Source organism: Melitaea cinxia, chromosome 18, assembly GCF_905220565.1.
Source record: "Melitaea cinxia chromosome 18, ilMelCinx1.1, whole genome shotgun sequence".
NCBI classification, from domain to species: Eukaryota; Metazoa; Arthropoda; class Insecta; order Lepidoptera; family Nymphalidae; genus Melitaea; species Melitaea cinxia.
The window spans coordinates 12,525,816-12,550,812 of NC_059411.1; the positions used below are offsets into that span (position 1 = coordinate 12,525,816).

Here is a 24,997-nt window from a genome sequence, read left to right on the forward strand (position 1 = left end):
TCTCTTTTTATAGAAAACCTCACAATTACTCCACATAAATCATATATCATTTTAGATAGAAGATATTAGATAATTGCTAGCTCTACCGTTATTCACAACTAAAAAAAATATTATTGCTTTTGTAAGTTATTATCGCTTTTGTTTTTTGTAATTAATTATTAAAATTATACGTAATTATGACGGCTTTAATTATGAAACAACGTCAACATGATTGACGGTCAGTAAATTTTTTACTTATTTAGTGCGAATTATTCGCACAGGTATTGCTAGTGTTATTTATATATGTATACTAGCTGACTCGGCAAACGTTGTCTTGCCGCTAAACACTATTTAATAATAAGGGTGAAAATTTAGGGTTGTATGTATTTTTCAACGCCAAATCATAATAAAATAAAAATAAATAATTTATCTAAAAATTGAAAAAAAATAGGGGTGGACTACCCTTAATATTTAGGGGGGTGAAAAATAGATGTTATTTGATTCTCAGACCTACCCAATATGCACACAAAATTTCATGAGATTCGATCAAGCCGTTTCGGAGGAGTTTAACTACAAACACCGCGACACGTGAATTTTATATATTAGATTGTTGAAGTGTGATTTATTAGCGTGAGTACGATGTTTGAGTGCACGTGTTGAACTAAGTAAGAATATGTAACATTTCATACATTATATATTTCATTCGTTTTAATTAGTAGTCTAATAAAACATCGAACAGAGTAACTACACAGTTGTTTTCTTTCAAGTTATGATATAAAATTTCAAAAGGCACTCCACTAGATTACCTTTTTATTAAAAGTTTGTACATATTGTTATTTTATATAAAACTGTCAATCGCCTTGTCTCTCAGCAAAGAAACCTTTCTTTAGGAAAGTCAGTAAAAGTGGTGGTGGTCGCATAACATTTACATGAATTTAGTGTTTGTAAAGACAAATCTTTCTCTAAGATCTGAGATCTAGGATGTGAAAGGTGTGGAGGAGAAAGTTAAAAGTTTAAATAAATACAGATTTATTGCTAATATTTTTACTCGATAGTTCCGAAAGAGATAATCTCATTTGCAATCTTGCAAATGTTATTTAAATAATTTAATTGTAAGTTAAAATTACATTTTTGACTAAACAATGAATTAATTAAAAGTCTAAATAACTATCCTTTGAAAGTCAGAGGCAGTAAAGTTCTTTTAAGCGTTTAAATTTTTTTTTTTCGACAAGTAATTGTAAACGAAATTAAGTTACTTTGAGTATTTGATGAGCGGCTAGCTATATTAGGTTTTTTATTTTTTTATTCTTATCTTTTATATATAAAACGTACATAAACAATGCAAACTAAATCATAAATACAAATAAATTTAGAGTATTATTTAACATTACGCTATTACACTTTATGAACTAATAATTAAGAATACTTATTTTGACATCGTCTGGTGTCGTCGTGATGATCTAATACCTGTTTATTTGTATATATATTGAGGCAATAGTCATATCAAGGGTATGTATGGATCGTACAATGTTTGTCGTGGTCTGGGCCTCTGTGCTTGTATTGTGTGTATGTTTCCGGACCACCGAAACAAGATCTCATCCTACTGGGGACCTTTGAGAGCGAAATGTTTCTTTATCATTACATAGTATAAAACAAAGTAACTTCCCGCTGTCTGTATTCTTAGATCTTTAAAACTACGCAACGGATTTTCTGCGGTTTTCTTTAGTCAATAGCGTGATTCCAGAGGAAGGTTTACAAGTACAATACGTGCATAATATACCTATTAGAGGAACACTGATAGTTTTTGCAACCGGGCGAAGCCGGAAAGTGTCGCTATAGTTATTAATAATTATGGCTTAACAGAAGAGATATAATTATATCTCTTCTGTTAAGCCAGTGTGAAGCTCTCATATAAACACTTCATAAGCGACTATCGATAGAAAATTTTATTCTAAGAATTAGTTTATTATAATAATAACTCCTTATTCAATTAAAACCAACCAGTACCAACTGGTTGATAAGATTTGATGAGAATAGATCTGTTTCAAGCTAACCTGTCAGATCTAAACAAGGTTAGTAAGAGTACCTTATTTAAAACCGGAAAACGGCATAAATAAAAGTGAAGAATAGTTATATTGATTTAAAAACTAAATTACTACTATTAATGTCAATAAAAGCAGTTTTTTTTTAATAGAACTATATATACTAGTAAATCAAATCTTTATGAGAAAATTAATAAAGTAGACGTACATTCAATATATCAATTAAAATACATTAGCACCGCTAAAGTAAAGTAAAACGATCCGTTTCAACCGCAAGAAATCCCATCCCATTGTTTACGCCACGAACCACTTTGATCCAAACCAAACAGTAACGGTATAAACATTTGTTTACACCATTATACAACCTTAATTCAAAAGCAGAAGCCTTAGAATCGCTTAACGACTAATTTATGAAACAGGTGTGCGAATGCCTTCGTAATAAGTGATTTTTCTGAAGAAAGTAATAGTTTAATAGGGTCAAACTAGCGGTAATCCACAGAGGTCATGAGTTATTACCACCGTGACATTAGGTTCCACGTGTACGTAACCAAGCAACCGGTAAACAAACAAACCTTCATTGGCACGAGCTTTTCATTCAACTTTTGTACATTTTGATGCACTGACGTGTACTTACTGCTGGCTTACATATACCAATTCGAAGAATATTTGAATGTTATCGCTTAAAGATGATGTGTGATATTTTATTTAAAAAAAGTTTAAATAAGCTTTATCTTTTCTAAGATTTAGAGAAGAGTTTAAATGGTAGCTATTACGCGGGGATTTAGTATTATCTTAGACTTGTTATGGAGACTCGTGATATGTCCCGATCTCTCGACCAAGTAAACTGGTGGGAACCTGAACATTGGAAGGCACGTCCTCGCTGTGTCTCTTCGGCAGTTTTGCAAGGAGCAGATCCTTCAAGTATAAGGAATGGTTGGCTTACATTGCCCGACCCGAAGGTAATTTTAACCTTTTTGTTATGTTCCGTGAAGCAAAGATTCTACATCCTTCAACAATATTCGTATATTTTTTGGTTCAGAACCACAAAATTTAGCGCCCAAGGATTAAATTTTAGATATATTACCGATTTTCTTCCTTTTTGTGGCAAGTTATTGTGAATTTAATTGATTTCCTTAGCCTTAAGCGTTCTTTATTTTAATAAACATTAGAAATATCTTAGCCATTAAATTTGTGGCAGTAAAATAATATTCGAACTTCATAAAATAAATAATGTACCTAATAAGAAACGCAACGATAAAATATAATATATATACAAATATTATTAAAATTATAAAAATTAATAATAATTATATAGCTTTAAAATTTAACCTTTGTAATTGCATGAAAAAATGAGAAAGAAATAAAGGCTTATTATTATTTATTATTTATTATAGTCACTGTATGTACTATATATGGGTTACCTATGTATAAACTTAACGATACTATTTGAGAAACAAAAAGAAATAATTTTTTTTTTTTTTTTTTAATAGAATGTTCCAAATTTTGCAGAAATCCTATTATGAAGTTTTTATTAGATATTGTTGTAAATGATTTCATTTTAATGGAATCAAATAATCCTTTCCAATTTCAATTGAAGGTGACTCACCAAAATTTTTAGCTAATAAAATACATATATTGTGTTAGCGAATGTGTCTTAGAAATAAGTCAAATGTATTGATTTCGATTGAGCTATAGAATCATTTGTCTCCTTCACCCCGACGACCTTTTACTTGAAAGAATACAATATTACCAACTGTCTGTTTTTTAAGACAAACTATCAATTAAATTGATTGTTTTGTCGATACATTACGTAAAGATTACCTCATCATTATTTATGTATTGTGAACTTAAAAAGTATGACGAAAATTAAACATTAGGATAAATAACCCAATAACAGATAACTGTTATTTTTCTGGCATAACTACTGGGAGGTAGGTGTAATCAGGTATATTACTGTATGTTGTTCTGGTTACTTTCATCCACATGCTTAATAAATAAATCGTACATCAGATTTTTTCATTGTGAAGACGATGCCATGGGTTGGCCTGATAAAATTCTAATTATATATGAAATCTAATTTATAATTTTCACATAGGTAAATCCTAAAAAATAAATAAAAATTTATCTCACATAGGTAAATCCTTAAAAAATAAAGAAATAATTTAAGCCCTCCAATCTTTAACCTGGTACAAATCAAATTTCTCTGACCATTCCTAAAAAAAATATACACGTTGACTACACTACCTCCTCGGTTTTTTAGTAACTTAAAAAAATTAATACATGTTTGTTTTAATTTCTTTTTTCTTTGTTCAACCTCTCTAATCTATAATAATAAGTTTTCTAACAAATCCCTCTTGAAAACAATTAAAACAATGTTCAATTCAAAGTCGTGACACCTATAATCAAAACAACGTATACATTCTAAGAAGGCTCAAACAAGGAGTCGCAAAACTTATTGTTAGTCATCCAATGTTACATCACACTGGTACACGCGACCTCGCAACTCGTGATTCAGCTCCATACATGGAGAATACGAAGTGAGTTCGCATGGAACCTTTTGTTTTCGATGCGTATACCGTCTCTGGGTATCGTGTAACCTAAAAAAAGTATCAGATATTTTATTTCGAGGCGATCATTTGATATTTTGGTTTGAAACCTGATTTTTTTTTTTGCTTTGTTGGAGTCTGACATATAGTTTACATTGTACTGTCAGTCCATTCAATTCAATGATTCAATTATGATTTTCCTTTAATGATAGAATATTCGGCAAAACCTGTTGGCACAGTGCAGTTTTTTGCAGCGCATTAGTTTGTAGGGTTTTGTCCTTTCGATTCCTGCTGCGAGTCTTTTTTATTAATGCAAATATTTTTAATTATAAGCTATTATACAAATTTTCCTTTAGAATCGGTAGAACTTCAGTTCTAGAAAGAGTGGCTAAACCATTAATCTCAAATTGAACTACCAACAAACCAAAATGTACAGAACTTAAACGATAAATCAATAATTGACAACATAACTGCAAAACATTTCCATGCATTTCCAGACGTCGATTAATTAATACGTTAATCTCTAAATCCTTTTGCATAACACGCTTAATAATATATATAAGCTGACAGTAATACACAACATTGTTTCTCCCTGCTTCCCCAATGACTGATATATCTGTCTTCTGTGCTAGCCCACGCTCGCTCTTATGAAAGCTCTATACCGTCTAAATGTAATATATTTTAAGTAAAATATCTCCTGCGGTCACCAACCCGCCTGAGACAGTATGGCGACTGTGGGCAATACACTAGTTCACGCCATTTTTGGCACGAACTTGTGGAGGCCTATGTCCAGCAGTGGACTACGATAGACTGAAGTTATAAGACGCGAACTCATGTGTTTTGCCCATAGTCCATACTTTATATATACATGTAATTACGATCATCATCATCATCATTCCAGCCTATTGCAGTCCACTGCTGGACATAGGCCTCCACAAGTTCGCGCCAAAAATGCGCGAACTTATGTTTTTTGCCCATAGTCACCACGCTGGGCAGGCGGGTTGGTGACCGCAGGGCTGGCTTTCTCGCACCGAAGACGCTGCTGCCCGTCTTCGGCTTGTGATTTTGAAAGCCAGCAGTTGGATGGTTATCCCGCCATCGGTCGGCTTCTTAAGTTCCAAGGTGGTAGTGGAACCTTGTTATCCCTTAGTCGCCTCTTACGACACCCACGGGAAGAGAGGGGGTGGCTTTATTCTTTGGTGCCGTAGCCACACAGCACACATGTAATTAAACGATCGTTATACTAAATTTCTTGTATGACAGTTAATATACTTACGAGTTTATTTATTTTAGTGAAATACAAATATTTTTTCAGATTCTTATACTAAATTATAACTTATAAAAGTTAGCTCAAAAAGAATAAGCGAATATTATAACTACGTTGTTTAATGACATAAATCTTTACGATAGCGACCAATCCCCTATCAAAAGTTCAATGAGCTCAAATGATTTACTTGTTGACAAAAAAAAAGATACGCGAAAGAATTCTTGTTACTTTACAAAACAAATAAGAAAACGGTCTGCTTGTTGTCTTTTAGGCGCGGTGCCTTCTTTCCATGAGGCGTTGTAAAAATATGCGGCACTTTGTCCCACTATATATAGCTATGGAATAAAAAAATGGTTTTTACTATCACCAAAACTGACCACATGAACCGATATTTGGTCCGTAAATGATTAAACTTGAAGTTTAACTACTTGACATCATCGTCGAATCCCGATACTGCATCATTTCAAGACACGGTTCAATAGGTACATCACTCTTTCTGCTCTTTACTAAATAAGTACCTAATTATTAATAAGTATGTTACTAAACCCCTTAATCCCACCCCCTTGTAACTTAGGGCTATGAAAAATAGATGTTGGCCGATTCTCAGACCTACCCGATATGCACACAAAATTTCATAAAAATTGGTCCACCCGTTTCGGAGGAGCACTTTAACTAACATTATGACACGAAAATTTTATATATAAGATTATTGTTTGGCCTCTAAAATTAAGTTATACGTACGGTATTACATACCTAGTAGTATTTTCATTTCCGGCATTTGCAACCCATGTGTTGAACCCATGTGTTGATTGATTAGCACAGAATCGTTTTCTTTTTAACCGACTTCCAAAAAAGGAGGAGGTTCTCAATTCGACTGTATTTTTTTTTTATGTATGTTACATCAGAACTTTTGACCGGGTAGACCGATTTCGACAAATTTTCTTTTAATCGAAAGGTGGTGTGTGCCAATTGGTCCCATTTAAATTTATTTGAGATCTAACAACTACTTTTCGAGTTATATCTAATAATGCGTTTTTACTTGACGCTTTTTTCGTCGACCTATGTTGTATTATACCGCATAACTTTCTACTGGATGTACCGATTTTGATAATTCTTTTTTGTTGGAAAAGGGATATCCCTAGTTTGGTACCATGATAAGGAAACCAGTATCTGATGATGGGATCCCAGATAAATCGAGGGAATCTCTCGAAAATCCGCAATAACTTTTTACTGGGTGTATCGATTTTGATAATTTTTAATTTAATCGAAAGCTGATGTTTATCATGTGGTCACATATAAATTTTATTGAGATCTGATAACTACTTTTTGAGTAATCTTTGATAACGCGTAGTTGCTTGACTATTTTTTCGTCGATCTACGTTGTATTACTTGTCGATGTAATTGAAGTCGGTTTTATTTTCGTTTGCGAGCAAACACAATTATTGTTGTTTTAAAATGATTGGTTTTCACAATTGTAATCGAAACCTCTAAGTGACTCTTTTGAGACTAATATCTCGAATACTAGAAAGTAGAAATGCCTATCTATGTAAAATACAATTATTAAATGAAATACTAGTATTGATACTTTGATTAGACAACACAGTTACAAGCAACAAGAATGCCTCTACATAGTTGTATCCGTTAGAACATAGTGTATTTGTTTTAGCTGTTTTCTAAAAAGATCAAATTAATAAATCGTAATTTGTACCAGTTAAATGTTGTTTTATCTCTAAATATAATAGATAACGGAATTAAAAATCAACACACTCCTTAAATAAACAGATAATAAGGTTCAAACATTCTCATAATATAAAAATTTCGCACGCCTCACACGCTCCGGTATGTGTCAGTTGGCGTTAAATAGCAACATATAAATAAACATTTTATTTAAAGGTAAAACAGTTAAATGTTCAGCTAGCCATTCCTTAATCAGTTGTTTTGTGTACCTAACCTATAGAATACATTTTATATAGTAAGCTGAAAACATTTTCACCGGCTTCTGATAAATATATTTAAAAAAAAATAAATAATTGTGATATGTATTTATATTTCTACTTCACTTAATGGGTTTAATTATACGTATTTTTTTTTTGTCTGCTATCATTAGGTCAAGGGTTTTAAAATAAGATCTATATATCTATTTACGTTAAAAAATATCGGTAGGAAATTGGCCAAGTTATCTAGTTTTTATAATTTTACGGAGACATACAGAGAAGAAGAATAGAGTAGAAAAGTAGAATTATTATATACTACATCTAATATATTGTTTTAAATTTCCATGGTTGTTAACATTATTTGAATTCGTTTCTTCGGGATTTACACCATGTACCTTTTTATATTTGAGGCTCCGATATTTTCAGTTCTTCCGTGACCATGGCGCATGCAACTGCGCCGAAATATCGGAGCCTCAAATATAAAAAGGTACATGGTGTAAATCCCGAAGAAACGACTACATCTAATGTATAAAAATCTCATGTCACTGTGTTGCACACCTCCTCGCATATTTTTTTATGTATGGTATGAGAATAGACTGCAAAGTATATTTATAATACTAAGTGAGTGGTGACCCTATCCATTTTTTTTTCTTTCACTTTAACTTCACGCTTTTAACGGTTCGCAAGACATGAACGTTTCTCAGGTCAGCTAGTTAATAAATGAAATATTTTACAGAGATCAAAACCACTAATAATTTATCATTATTATCTACTGTTATAATACAAGATGTAATAATAAATATTTATCAATTACATCAATCCATTAAAAATAAATAAAATACATTTATACAAATTAAATATTTTAGTTGAAAATAATTCTCATGCGTTTAATATTTGTACGGCTATCGACTCTAATCATAGTTAAATTAAGAAAGAAATTACTTAAATAAAAATATTTATGTTAATTTTTTTTTTTTTTTTCTTTATTAAAGAGCTTTGCCGCTACTGCGACTATGTCGCTCTGTTATTATACATTTATGTTAATACAATTACATGATTGATTGAACTTCATCGACCAATTTATACAATTTCTTTGCCGAAATAGATTCTGGTTTTGTCAATATACTATTACATTCTCCAACATTCGTATAAAATAGTTTATATGGGAAAAATTGGTGGCTTCTGGTTTCGTTCTTAACACATTCCATTAATAAAAAAATGCATATATCAATTAAAATTTTGATCTTTCCTATCGCAACGCAAAGGTCAATGACTGCCAATGAGTCAGCCGACATGCGTGTGCGCAGATTATGGTCATTGTTCGAGACCAGCTTTTTGTGATTAGCAGACGTTTTCCTTTGACTAGGAAGATTTAAATTGATACTTAATTTAAACAGTTATGTTCTCAAGTGTTTTAGATTTTATCTTTTACGAAGCAACATTTAATTAATATAAGAATAAAGCGGTCTTTATTAATTGTACAGTTAGGAATGTTGTGTATTTGTTTACATTTTATGTTATTATTTCTTGTATTATGTCCTAAATGTTTTTTTTTAATCTGGCTTAAGCGAAAAACATAATTTTAAAGCATTATAAAATGTTCATAAAAGAAGTTTGATTTAATTTATATCATTAGTTGACGATGAAAAGCATAAATTAAAATTCTTTATTATTTATTTATTATTATTTTATTTTCCATATTTTAGATTCATATTGTATACTAGCTGTGATCGCGACTTCGTCCGCGTGAAATTTAACAAAAAAGCTTTTGTTCAGCTCGCAGAGTTATAAGAAAATAAATAAATTTCTAAAATAAAAGTAGGCTAAGTTACTCCTTACTATATCAGCTATCTGCCAGTGAATGTCCCGGCAAAATTGGTTCATCCGTTTCAGAGATTAACCAGAACAAACAGACAGACAGACAGTTGACAAATTATAAAAAATGTTATTTTGGTATATGTACTGTGTATACATCCTCATATACATTTAGTTAAAAGAGGTTATTTTAATATTACAAACAGACACTCCAATTTTATTTTTTTTATATAGATAAATAAAAATCATAAAATTTGCAATTAAAATATAAACGACGATATAAAACCCTTTTATAAAATTACGGCCCGTATTCGCTTGTAACAGGTAACAGGTAATATGTACTTATTAAATACATCCATATACATAGCTATAACAATTGAAATTTTTAATTACTTAATAAACAACGTAATTTATTATTCGAGAAATGTTCGAATTTCACTTTTTAAGCGGAGTGAAAGGAATAACATTAACTTTTGTAATATAAATCCATTCGCAATAATATACGTAGGTGTAGGTATAACTAAACTATATTTTATAAGTGTCTTAAACAAGGTTGTTTGTATCATTTATTATGTATTATAGGCTATATATCACAGGTCACTTGTGTGGAGTTAATAGCTCTCAAGTGCTAGTTAGTGTACAGGGACAGGAGACTCATAAATCTGAAATAATTTATGTTTTCATTTAGTATACAAAACGTTTAACTCACGTTTATGATAACTGTTTTGCTCCTGTGTATTTATGATAGCTAGAGATACGAAATAAAGCTTTTTTGTGTATTTTTTTTTTGTATTTTTTTGTGTATTTTTTTTTGCTTGTGTAGATCGTGATACAAGTGTATTGAAACGGATAAACTTTTGACTTGATATTAATATTCTTTATTATTAGTTACCTATTAGACGTACCTATTATAAGTTTTTTAAAATCATGTTAATATTGGAGACAGATTGGGGTCAATTTGACGTTGTGCATTTATATGGTCACAGATTATATACTTAAGATTATTCTGCCATAGTCTGTAAATGCCCTGTTGAAATCCTCTCTAAGTTTACTTCATTCACTAAAGTTTTTTTTCTATGCCATTATGTCGTATTTTTAACCGACTTCCAAAAAAGGAGGAGGTTCTCAATTCGACTGTATTTTTTTTATTTTTTTTTATGTATGCTACATCACAACTTTTGACCAGGTGGACCGATTTCGACAAATTTTGTTTTAATCGAAAGGTGGTGTGTGTCAATTGGTCCCATTTAAATTTATTTGAGATCTAACAACTACTTTTTGAGTTATATCTAATAATGCGTTTTTACTTGACGCTTTTTTCGTCGACCTTCGTTGTATTATACCGCATAACTTTCTACTAGATGTACCGATTTTGATAATTCTTTTTTTGTTGGAAAGAGGATATTCCTAGTTTGATACCATGATAAGGAAAGGAGATATCCCAGAATCTAATGATGGGATCCCAGAGAAATCGAGGGAAACTCTCGAAAATCCGCAATAACTTTTTACTGGGTGTACCGATTTTGATAATTTTTGATTTAGTCGAAATCTGATGTTTTTCATGTGGTCACATATAAATTTTATCAAGATCTGATAACTACTTTTTGAGTAATCTTTGATAACGCGTAGTTACTTGACTATTTTTTCGTCGATTACGTTGTATTATTCGTCGATGTGATTGAAGTCGGTTTTTTTTTTCGTTTGCGAGCAAACACAACTATTTATGTTTTGTGTGTATTTTTGCACAATTTTTCTTCTTTTTTTTATTGTAAATCCCTTGATTTTCTTGTATCTAAATTTCCTTTTGTATTCTGAATAGAGGTCAGACAAAGTTAATACAATAAATTTAAATTCTGCATCTTAAACAAAAATGCCTCTAGCATCTAAATAAAATTTTATTAACATTATATTCATGATTCAAGACAACAAAAGCCTAAGGAGCGCGAGTCATTATTGTCTTATGCTAAATATTAATTCATCAACAAAGAATTTGATTACAATGTAACAGTTAAGCCCCGTTACGAAGACGCTTCTCTTAAATGAATTGTTAATTGACGCGATTGAATAATAGAGGTTCTTGACAGTGAAGTTGGAATGAGTTGAACTTGTTAAGAGCTGAAAGTAGCTCTGCATGCAATGACTTAAGTCTTTTTTTTAAGATTTGAAGTGGGTCACAAGCAAATAAACTGTAAAAGTATTTAATGAGATAGCCGAACTTTGCTTATCCTGCTTAATCATTGCAAACTCTTTTTCAAATTGCTGCCAGATAATACATAGAGTTAGACAGTGTCCTAACATATTATTTTGTGCGTACGAGGGCTCGCACTTACAATATGTACAAACAGAATTCTATTCACACTTTTTAATATTTTATTATGAACTTCTTCTTCACAGGTTTTTATTTACACCTTTATTTTCAGTGTTTTTTCTACGAATGAGTAGAACTTATTCAACTAATAGTAAAACTTAAATAACTATTTTATCAAACTTATAAACTATTCTTACTTCTTTACTATACTTCTTATACATTTGTAAAATGTTAATACTATTAGTTTTATAAAAAGTTATTTACTAAAACATTCTTAAGTCCATGTTACAACATTGTAGTCACAAACAATGACTTTGCGACAGGCATAAATTTGGGTTGATTCTGTAATTGAGATAATGACGGTCATTCGAGACTTGTCGTTAATCGACTGTGATGGTCACATCAATGACTAAATAGACAAGTAAAGTATCGCTTACTTAGTGCCCATGCTAAGCTTTTAACTAATTGTTTTGATTAAAATATACGCAAGCACAGTAAGATTATAACTTTGTTATTTTATGTGTATTATTACATGGTATAAAACAAAGTCGCTTCCCGTTGTCTGTCTGCTTAGATCTTTAAAACTACGCAAGGGATTTTGATGCGGTTTTCTTCAGTAAATAGAGTGATTCTAGAGGAAGTTTTATATGCATACATCTATACATATAATAAAATGGTAGGAAAGTCAAAACTGTACATTGAATATTTTTTTAAAAGAATACTTGGGGTGTGATCTACAATCGATACCGAAGCCAAAAATATAGTTTTTAGAATTTTTGTCTGTTTGTCTGTATGTATGTCCGGAATAAACTCTAAAAGTACTGCATGGATTTACTTCAAATTTGGCACGAATATTATTAAAAAGTCGGGTCAACATATAGGCTACAATTTATCACGCTATCATCTACGGAGAACGTGAACCTTATTTCTTCAACGCATTCTGTAACAACGTGTAATCTAAAGACAAATATTTGAATGTTGTTATTATGTTAATAACCATGCATGCATATAAGCTAGCTTCATACTATAAATACATTCTGTAGTATATTTAGTATCAGCATTTCACCCGTGCGAAACCGGGGCGGGTCGCTAGTGCATAATATAGTAGAGGAACACTGACAGTTTTTCCGAAGATTGTTGGAAGGTGTTGGAGTCGTTTCTCGATATAATCATGTAAATACGACTATTTGCGATAAAACAAATAAAATAAAGTTAACGCCTCAAGTAAAGTCTCCTGTGTAAATCCTGTGTTGAGCACACTGTAAATAAAATTGTGTACAAGTATCTTATACCCTAGTGCGGACTAGATTTTAAATCTAATAACCGAGATGCTGAATTAAAACGGTTTTCTTTTGACTTCAGACTATTAAGTACCTACAGATGTAGAGATCATACGTACTGTACGTACAGTTTTTTGTACCTTGAGTCTGTTATGGCAATTGTCACACTGATACATCAGTATATATAGCATTGGCAACGTCAAAAAGATTTTTTAATCTAAAAATTCAATTTGCAGATTTGCAGCTTTGCCATAGCAAATATATTCGGTATTCTTCAGTTCAATAACTCAACCATGAGCGCCATAGCTACGACACTATTGCACTGATCGTTTATAAAATAACGAGTCCGTAAAATCTTAATTTTTATTATCCTTTTAAATCGCATTTTTTTTTTTAAATACCATTGGTAGTAAGCATTTCCATCGTTTAAAAAACTTTTTTGCGGATGAACTCGGGCTTAAAAGAAAAATCAATTACTAGGAACTATTTGTTTCAAAGAGTGTTTGACCTTCAACAATAAAGAAACGGAAGCGGTACCGATAGATGATAGAACAATGTAAGATTCGACAGGTGCTGTCGCGCGGTGATGCGTGGGCGCCGACCTCTCGCCTTATATGTCCGATGAATGGCCGGTGATTCTGTTTAGAAAGAAATTGTAAATCTTAAGACTTCTAGAATAACTAATTGTATCGTTATAACTTTGATATAAGTAGAAAACTAAATAAAACATTTTACTGAAAGTAATATGCCATTTTTCAAGAAATTAACAAACGTACTTCAATTCAGCTCTTATTTTATAATTGAATACAGTCAAATACAAATGTCTTTAAAGGCTAAGAGTTACTAAAATCTAAATAAGCGTTATTTGCGATAATATGGATCGTTGAAAAAACATGAATAGACATTTTCTTGGACAACTTCACCGTAGACTCTATCTCTGCTTTACGTAGAGCTAGACGCGGGCAGGTCGATTGACTTTAAGTAGTTAACAGACACAGGGCTGTATTTAGGGGAGGGCAACCAAAGAGTTGCCACAAAAGAGGTGCTTCGATCGAGATAATAGAGACAAAAAAATACAAATTCAGACTAGTAAACACTAGTAAACTTTTCATATTTTTTTCGCGTTGGAAAATAATTTGGGGCCAAAGGGTGTCTCCACTCCTTTATCGCCCCGAGGCCTCCAGACCTCTTAATCTGGAATCTGCTCTGAACAGACTAACTGACCAACACGTCGTAATAGAGAAAATCTGTTTTTTTTTTAAACTATAAGCAGCAAATTTAAGTTTAGTCTATTCAATTTAAATAAGTTAATGTTTTCCGAAATCATTATAAAATTGAAATAGCAAATGATACTTCATCACATGTAGCAACAAGCCTCATATATAAAAAAAATTGTCAACAGGCTCGTTTCCAACAAAAACAGCTCCAGGAACGAGAACTTAAAATCGCGTCGCTCTACGAAGCGCAACAGGCGAGAGCGCTCGACCGTGTCAGACACTCGCCTAGTAATGGCGTAGCGGTCAGCCCTCCACAGCCCGTCGTGCACCAACCGGGAAAGGTAACGAAATTACAAACAATTAGACAAAGCTTTGACTGGTACATTTGATATTTCAATTGTCTATATATGTATATTTATTTATAAATTACAAGTATATTTGTTTTTTGGTTAATCTAAATTCTAAAAATGTTATCACTGAGAATAAGTGAAAGACTACATGAACATTGATGTCCTAAATTTAACTATCAATGGATAATTTTACAAGAAGATATACAAAAGTCTGTGTGTCAGTTCCGACGCACGACTGGAGTTTACTCCTCAGATCGACTGTCTAAATAGGCACAAAAAAGGCTTACTAAGAATAAGAAGAAGAAAGGCTATTCTAAGAAAAAGATTAATACCATATCAAATTTGACGACGCGTTGACGCAGCGGTCATAGCACTGGTAATAAAAATGTAATAAAATGTAATGTAAATAAACAAATCAAATAACGCTATCTATCGTAACCTTTTTAATATCTATTTGGTTCCGATAGATGGCGTTACGAGAAACGTAACGAGGTCATTCGTTCAGTAGATTTTAATCCTCATATTTTTTTCATACCGGCGGCCTTATATGAAAATCAATTCTTAAGAAATAAACTATAAAAAAAAACCTTTTTAAACACGCTTTGATTTAGTAAATATTTTACTCTATCAGTCTTTAGTTTAATATCACTTCATGGTGAACTATATGATGCAGGTGCGTGTAACGGTCGAATTGTTTGTTTCTTTCGTAACGAAGGCGTTTCTTCACACATTAAACTTGCTTATCTTAATAGGGGCTATAGATTGAGGGCCATTTGTTTACAACTATTATCTTATCATAGGTGCGACAAATGTTCGAGGAAAGGCGTACAAAGGGAATAGACAAAAGTTATCCTCTACAACCAATACAGAATACTGAACGACCTCCACCTCGGAAGACTATTCCAAATGGTTACACAAAAGTCTCAAGCACAACATCTAAAACAACTGTCGAGAAGAAATCTTCAAATACTAAAAGTTACACGAGCATCAGCTCTCATAATGTGAAAAAACAAAACGGGACAGTTCAGGTAACGTATTTCTTACCGTAAAAATAATTCTAAAAAGTATTTTTTGTAATGAAAAATTATTATAGACCTAGTCCATGATATCCGTCATTTTAATTGGGATTGATTTTCAGAGTAAGACTATCCCTGTGACATATTTAATAAAATTAATAAACCTTTAGATTACTCGTTAAGCTTATAAAAACAAAATAGAATTTTTTATTTTCATAGGTTCAAAAACTAGACAACATGGTCAACGGTTCTGGTGATCTGAATCACAATCACGAGATCGACTTAAACACAGCAAAGCGAGTGGTAAGTCTTGACTTCAAGCAGTAGAAGTACTACATTTATTATTTAGTAGATTTACTGCGTAACCTTTGTACGAGTATATTAATAAAATTATTTAGAAGAATTTTGTGGTCAAGAGTAATCCCTAGTTTACTAGTGTTGTTCTAAATTATCGTTTTCTTGACCACAAATACCGCAAAACATTATTTCCTTGAATACATTTTTTAACGCATAACAATAATAATCAATTCTAACGCTCGTAGAATTTTTTTTTTTTTTTTTGCCTAATAAACCAACAAACTATATTAACGACGTTATGGTAACTAGGGCTAGTCGATTCTAGATGACAAATATTTTCAGCCACAGAGCAACGGCGAAATAATACCAACACCGGATGAAACAGATCACGCTAACAACGAAAATAACTATTTACTGGAAAACGAAACATTCCCAGAAGCACTCGCACCAACTCCCACTCCAAGATCTCCGGAACTAGTGGAGATCAAGAGACCGCAGCGAAAGTAAGTTGAAACAGTTTGGCAATAGCCTCTACTTGCCACTTTCCTCTTTCCTATGAAGGAGAGTAAGCTTTTTTCTGAAAAGTATTTAAGCCAAGTTTAAAATTCCTTTCGAAACTTGCAGGTTTTTTTGTTAACAACCGCTCTGTTGTAGTAGTGAGAGTAGTCGCCTAAAACACCGACAGTTTGTGGGTTCGATTCCTGCTCGGGGTGGATAATTTGTACAAATATTTATTTCCAGTTTGGATGTCTGTCCTTGTGTCCTCCGTGCCTAGGAGAGAATATTAAGCCATTGGTTCCGGTTAATATCATAAATATCTGGAAGCGATCGTTACTCATACATATCAGCCAAACCGCAGTGAAGCAGCGTGGTGGATTAAGCTCCTATCCTTCTCCTAAATAAAGACGACTCTATGCCCAGCATTGGGATGCTAGAGGCTGAATGCAAGGGTTTTTTTTTTATATTAGTACTTGAAAAATCAGCAGGACCAGTTCTGATAGGGTCTTTAAAAAGTTATCTCATTACCATAACTTTTAAGAATTAAAATAGGGCGAAAGTTTTCCCTCCTAATAGTTAAAGTTCATAAAGTCCATCGAGATATTTTTAAAGAATAAAAATGGTATAACATATATATAATGGTACTAACATATAATTATGAAATGGTATGTTTCTAATTATAGAAGTCCAGTAAGAAGGCCCAAAAGTCCAGTGAAAAGCAAACCCCAACCAGTTGCCGTCGCTCCACCGCGAAGAGTTGTCAGCGAGAACAAGGTATGAATAAAATAATTTTTAAATTTACTTTTATTGATTTTTAATACCTAAGAACCTAGAAATATTTAATTTTATTATTTATCCAAATAAATTTTAACAATTATTCAGCTATCAAAACGAATTTTATTTTGGATAGTATTTAACCAAAAATAAAAAAAATCCATTTTGTCCTAGGAAGAAATATATGAAAATAGTTTGTGTACAAAATAACTTTTTTTACCTCAAATCTGAAGAAAAAAAGTTTTTTTTTGTTCAAAATATTGGTAATGTTAGATCTGATAATCAAATGGTTTTACTTGCTGTAAAATAATATAGTTGATGTAAAACTGATTTAATTGATGGACAGATATTGCTATGTGATAAGTTTATTGATGTGCAATTAAAAATTTCCCTATTTATTAAATCGTAATTACCACTAAAACAATATTATTAAGATTGAATTATTTACTAAAAAAACACGAAACTCTTAAATTAGGTTTAATTTAATTTTCTTTAGACTTTTTGCATAATGATCGAAAAAAGTTATCAAGTTTTTTTTGACCGTTAGCGTACTTGACAGTTATCTGTTCGAATTTCGAAATTAAAAGTCAAACTGAAAATGTAAAAAAATTTAAATAACATTTTTATTAAAAGTGTAAATTAAAACTAAATAGCGCATCGATAGTTAAATCCCAGTGATGTGGTATATAAAGAATGTGGTAACAGGTGTCGGAGCGGGAGGGCAGTAGGAGTAAAGGGGTCATGCAACGGGGAGCGAGTACCGTGAGTATTACTAACTAGGATTACGGTTTTACACAAACAGTGCCGGGCATAGTCACCATTGTTTATCCATGCTGCAGTATTATATCTTTTTTTTATATTACTAGGTTGGCAAACAAGCGTATGGCTCACCTCATGGTAAGCGATTACCGTAGCTTATAGACGCCTGCAACACCAGAAGCATCGCAAGCGCGTTGCCGACCAAATCCCCAATCCCCCCAGGAGCTCTGGTCACCTTACTCACCAACAGGAACACAAAACTGCTTGAAAACAGTATTATTTAGCTGTGATCATCTGTAAGGTCGAGATACTACCCCAGTCGGGCTGCTCCATGTTTTGAGCAGGAAATTCCTGCTGTGCCCGACCTCAGTTATAATATATGATATCTGTAAAGTCTCGGGAGATTAATCGACAAATCACTAAAAATCACAAAGCTTTATTATCGCACTTTTATACCCGATAAACTTTTAATTTAATATATATTTTAAAAATATTTTCAAATTCCTTTTTTTTTAAGTCGTATTACAGATAGAAAATATGTTTTCCCCTTTTTAAAACTAAAAATCTATGTATTGCCTGTGCCAAAAATTGTTAGTTACATTTAAAAATGTAATAGGTTTAAACTCGAAATATTCACAGTATATTCAAAATAAAGAAAATAAATATATGCCACTATTAGTACAAAAGCTAGTTTTTAAATACATGTAAAATATTTTTTTCGAGTACATTCTTTCATCTAGATTTACGATAATTCAATTTTCCCGCGGGAAGTTCCCACAGTAAACTCGAAAGGTGTATAGCAAGTGCGGTCTATGCATTACATCATTGTCAGTATACATCCCAGCTGGGACTATACTGCGTAAGTACGTAACATTCGAACAATAACTATGATTCTATAGACTTATATCATACTAGCCCAGCGAACTTAGTAACGAATTATGAATATTTTTGAAGTAAATCTTTTTACGCACGCTTGACTTGGGTAGTAAGCTGGTAAATGCGTGACGAGAGCGTTACGAAAAGTGTGATCGGACGAGGCAAATGGAATTCGAGAGTGAGATATAAGTTAGTGAAGATAGAGAGATATGTATTAAGCCTAACCCTGATAACAATAAAAATAAAAAAAAAATCAATTTCCCAATTTAGCAATCGTTCGAAAGTTATGCGCGTACATCGTACATTTTTGCAATTTTATTTTATTTTTGTTTAAATAAAAATATTTAATCATCACATCATCACATCAGCCTATCGCAGTCCACTACTGGACATAGGCCTCCACAAGTTCGAGCCAAAAATAACGTGAACTCATCTGTGTTGCCCATTGTCACCTCGCTGGGCAGGCGGGTTGGTAACCTTTGTTGGTACCCAGGCTTTGTCGCACCGAAGACGCTGCTGCCCGTCTTCGGCCTGTGTATTTCGAAGCCAGCAGTTGGATGGTTATCCCGCCATCGGTCGGTTTTTTTTATTAACGTATAGGATTCATTAATATGGCATTATTCTTTCATTTGATACTATTCTGCGACTTCATAAATTGTTTGATTTTAAAGATTCCTAAAGAGGACACAAAGAAATAATGTACTTATCGTTTTAAAATCACAAACAAACATTTAGTTCAACTTATATTGTATGTAAGAAAATATGTGATTTACTATTACTGGAAGTCCTTATACTGACGTTCTCGTAACATGTGTCATCAAACATCTGTCCAACAAAGACCTAATATGTAAATTTCAATTACGCTTACTTTAAATACCAATATACTGAGAATCACTATACAATACATGTATGAAGATACCTATTGTAATGCCATGTTAACTTCATGTTAAATCCAGAACATACAAACAAAGGTACGGGCAGTAAAGGAATATTCACCTCTTAAAGCGGAAAGTTGTCTTAAGAAACATTTCTTCTATTTTCATTACGAAACATTCGTATCTATTTTCATTACAAATTTTTTGTATTTGAAATTATCTGCTCCTAAACGTAAATCGCCTGCCCAGCGTGGTGACTATGGGCAAAACAGATGAGTTCACGCATTTTTGGCGCGAACTTGTGGAGGCCTATGTCCAGCAGTGGACTATAGGCTGGAATGATGAAACGTAAATCGCCCTAAATCTTATGGGTACTTTTAAAACTTTTTGTGAGAGCGTATTAATGTTTATCTCTTCAAATAAATACTTAATCTATAATTATCAGTCTTAACATAATGAAGTTAAACTTTTTTAAGCACACTTGACTCAGGAAGTAAGCTGGTGAATGCGTGACGAGAGCGTTACTAAAAGTGTAATCGAGCGAGGTGAACGGAAGTTGAGAGGGAGATATACGTTAGATGGAGTTAAAGAACTTTTATTTCAGTCGTGTGGTTTAAAGCACGTCTCTTTTTTTTTATTTGATGTTTTTACTTTTGAACTAACTAGATACGCCAGTTATTAACTTTGCTAACTCCTGTACTTTTCATTTAATCTAAACCGTTACAGTTTAAAAATGCACACAGTTTCTAATATTTTTTGATTTTCTTTTACTTGTAATTTATATGGTTTTTTGTTTTACTATTCCAGGTACTTAGGAAAAATCCTGCCGCGGTAAATATTTTTGCGTTTTTTATTTTTATTTTATTTTACTATTGATTTTGCTACGGTACTAAAGAATATAGCCACCCCCTCTCTTCCCGTGGGTGTCGTAAAAGGCGACTAAGGGATAACACAGTACCACTACCACCTTGGAACTTAAAAAGCCGACCGATGGCGGGATAACCATCCAACTGCTGGCTTTGAAATACACAGGCCGAAAACGGGCAGCAGCGTCTTCGGTGCGACAAAGCCAGCCCTGCGGTCACCAACCCGCTTGCCAAGCGTGGTGACTATGGGCAAAACACATGAGTTCACGCTATTTTTGGCGTAAACTTGTGGAGGCCTATGTCCAGCAGTGGACTGTATAGGCTGTAATGATGACTATTGATTTAGTTGTTGACCTTTATAATAAGTAAAGTTATATTATAAGTAACGGTTTTGTAACATTTTCAAATCGAGACTGCTGTGGCCAAAAAGCTTTTTTGAGTTTATTTTGCTTGCACTCAATAAATCTAGTATAGGCCTATAGGGTATATAAAGATAAATAAAACAAAACCTACAGATACTTGACATCACATACAACAGTAAACATTTTGAGCAAATTAATATTTCAATAATTTAACTGACGCTAGACAATCATAAACTATAGATAAATATAGAAGCTAGTCTTTTTTTTGTTTAAACAACTGTATCGGCAAACAAGCGTACGGCTCATCTGATGGTAAGTGTATTACCGTAGCTTATGACGTCTGCAACACCAGAAGCATCGCAAACGCTTTGCCAACCCCATCCCCTTTTCTCCCAAGAGCTCTGGTCACGTTACACACCGACAGGAACACAACACTGCTTGAAAGCAGTATTATTTAGCTGTGATCTTCTGTAAGGTCGAGGTACTGCCCCAGTTGGGCTGTTCCATATTTTGAGTTTCCTGCTGTGCCCTACCTCAGTTAAAGTCTTACACATTACAAGATAATCATAGACCTAACCTATAGGTTAGTATAGAGATATCTTAACAAGGTAATCTTATAAATCCAGAGCCCTCAAGCAAGCGGCACAAACAAGACCCGTCCCAGTCCATCGGCGAACGACACGAGTGAAGGAGGCTGTTCGATTTGCGGACGACACTTCGCGCCGGACAGGCTTCCGAAACATCAGGAGATCTGCAAGAAAACACACTCCAAGAAACGGAAACCTTTCGACGTTTTAAAGCATCGTTTGGCGGTGAGTATCCACCAGTAATATATATATATATATATATATATATATATATATATATATATTTTTTAGTCGTTTAGACAAACTTTTTCTCAATTGTAAAATAACACTTCACACTTCAATAAATTGCACGTGAATCCTCCACACATTAATGTGAATAGGACTCGAAATTTATAATTTGGCAAATTTCCAGCTCAAACTATATTTAAATTTTGCAACTGCAAAAATTCTCGAAAAATATATCTTCGTCAAAATTTGAATAAGTCACGTTCTTAATCTTACTCCCAAAAATGAATAACGCAAAATATCCAGCAAATTGTCTTTTTAATTTATCCCAACCAAAAAACTATTCGATATTAGCCTCTTGCTTTAACAGCATATAGGTAAATATTTAAATATTCAGGAGAAAATGTACGCTTTTCTGTTGTAAAAAGTGAAATCTCTAAACATTTAACCTTTAATGCTGCTTCAATGGAGTAGGGAACCGATGCAGAAAATTACAAGGCAAGATACTTTTCAATAGCATGAGTGTGTGGTTAATAGCATGCTGTTTTAAAATTAACTCCTCAATGTTTACTATGTTTTTCTTTCTTGGTCTTTAAAGACAGCCACATTTTTGTCCAGATTTTAATATCTCATTATTTACAATCACAATCAGGATCAAAACATTTACCTACACTAAGTATTTGGTTTTATCGACTTTTTTTTTTCTTTTTTTTTTAATAAATTATTTTCGTTTTTGTAACTTCAACAAAAATGCATAGCAATAAGCACAAAGATAAGACGATATTAAATATTTTACCAACACAGAGTGGTACCAATAAATATATCATCCTCTATATAATATTATTATATTCATTTTGTTTTTATTTATTTTATACTATGGTAATTTTTTTCTTCGTTTAAATATATTTGCTTTAAAGCTATATATAATATGTAAACATAGCGTACATAAAGGTACTGTTCCAAAAAAAATTTTTATCTCATTTAGATATTTAATCCACATGGAGTGTCTATGAAATATATACCTATCTTATTCAAAATTAACAACAGGGAACAGAAGCGGAACCGTTCATAAACAAGCTACGCAAGAGTACAACGAACCCATCCCAGACTAAGGTCCAGAAGCCGGCCACCAGCAGCTGGCGGCAGAAACACGAGGAGTTCATTCAAGCTATACGCGCGGCCAAACAAGTGCAGGCCCATCTTAACGCTGGAGGTAAAACTCCTAGAAATAACCTTTATTTATTTATTAATACTTTATTGCACAATACATACAAGAATTGTACAAAAGGCGGGCTTAATGCTAAAAGCATTCTCTACCAGCCAACCTTAGGACGTACAAGAGCAGACGTTTGTAAGTGTGCAAAATCGATTACCAGTAAAATTCAGATAAAGAAGAAAAAATGGGAGCAAATATAGAGTAACGTTAGTGGCTTTGTATATACATGAGCAAAATAATTCATATATAAATACCATTTCCTACCTAACCTTTCATAGTCACCAATAAAAAGTTAATACTAAATTGGTTAAGTATACGAAATATTTGATGTCACTTTTCTTTTAAGGCTTGTTTTCCCTTTTTTAAATGGCACGCAAAGTAAGATATGTGATTTTGTATTGCCTTAAATATAAATTATAATAATTTTAAATGATTAACATAGCTTGATATGTCTAGAAATATCTAAGCAATAATTGACTATGTGGCTACGGTACTAAAGAATATAGCCACCCCCTCTCTTCCCGTGGGTGTCGTAAGAGGCGACTAAGGGATAACACAGTTCCACTACCACCTTAGAACTTAAAAAGCCGATCGCTGGCAGGATAACCATCCAACTACTGGCTTTGAAATACACAGGTCGAAGACGGGCAGCAGCGTCTTCGGTGCGACAAAGCCAGTACTGCGGTCACCAACCCGCCTGCCCAGCGTGGTGACTATGGGCAAAACACATGAGTTCACGTTATTTTTGGCGTAAACTTGTGGAGGCCTATGTCCAGCAGTGGACTGTATAGGCTGTAATGATGTATTGACTATAACAAAGACCAGATATAACATAGGAAACTTGTACTTCTAACCTGCAGGTAAACTAAGCGACTTGCCCCCACCACCACCATCAGAGAACCCTGACTACGTCCAGTGTCCGCACTGCAAGCGACGCTTCAGCCCGGGCGCCGCGGAACGCCACGTGCCCAAGTGCGCCAACTACCAGTTCAATAAGCCCAAAGCACCACCGCGCAGGCGATAACTTGTGCCACCACCTAGTACCACCTACCAATAACTCGTACCACGACCATATAAAACCACCAGCAAACTAGCATTTTTCAGTGGTCATAGACAAGTTAAACAAGATGGAAACTTTATGGAAACAATTTGACATACTTGTCACTTTGGTTACGAATTTGAGTAAATTTAAATTTTGAATCTTTCGATGCCAATATAAAACTGTTATGTTATCCATAGATTAGTAGTAGATTTATCTTATGAAAACCCTAGGTTTTCACAAAAGATTTGAAAACATTCCCTTAATTTCATAGCTATGCGAGAGGCACGAACTTCGAATTAAAATTTCTCTAATAATGTTCATTTAAATGTTTTTGTACAAATCATTATTAGCTGTGGTATGGTTTGTTTGATCAAATGTTTCTACGAGATCATGACTGCTATATCTAAATGAAATGGATTTAAAGTATGACAGAATATTCGAGAAGTTGTTTCTTCGTATATGTTTAGTGGCATTGGTCTCGTATAGCATTTGGTTGGTCATCAAATATGTCCACAATCAAACTTGTAGTCCTATGAATCCGCAAGTGACCTAAAATTATGATGAATTCTTTCCACCCCCCTTTGCAAACGAATAAATTTAATTCATTTTATATTTCTTACTCTTAACTAATCGTATGTAACAGATTTAAAAGCTTATTAGTCTGTCTAGATATCAAGTTTATAAATAATTGAACTAGAAATAAGCAGACCTTTCTAAAATCGTAACGTGATGATCGCAAACAGATGCCGTAATTATTTATTAATTTTTTTGTGTATTAATATTTGTACAAATATTGCAACGCTTTTAAAATGTTAACTGTGCATAATATACTGGATTTTTTAAATATACTGATTATTTTATAATAT

General features: G+C 32.9%; 1 protein-coding gene across 1 annotated transcript; it reads left to right on the forward strand.

The window, feature by feature from the left end:
- The first annotated feature begins 2,824 nt into the window (after window positions 1–2,824).
- Window positions 2,825–24,994, forward strand: LOC123662128 (zinc finger C2HC domain-containing protein 1C). The gene is made up of 11 exons (XM_045597012.1): window positions 2,825–2,980; window positions 8,054–8,059; window positions 14,574–14,729; window positions 15,539–15,766; window positions 15,974–16,057; window positions 16,394–16,554; window positions 17,233–17,323; window positions 18,029–18,085; window positions 21,688–21,873; window positions 22,921–23,086; window positions 23,950–24,994. Exons 1-11 carry the CDS (start codon window positions 2,825–2,827, stop codon window positions 24,111–24,113), a joined length of 1,455 nt encoding a protein of 484 aa, XP_045452968.1. The 3' UTR covers window positions 24,114–24,994.
- Window positions 24,995–24,997: the final 3 nt, after the last annotated feature.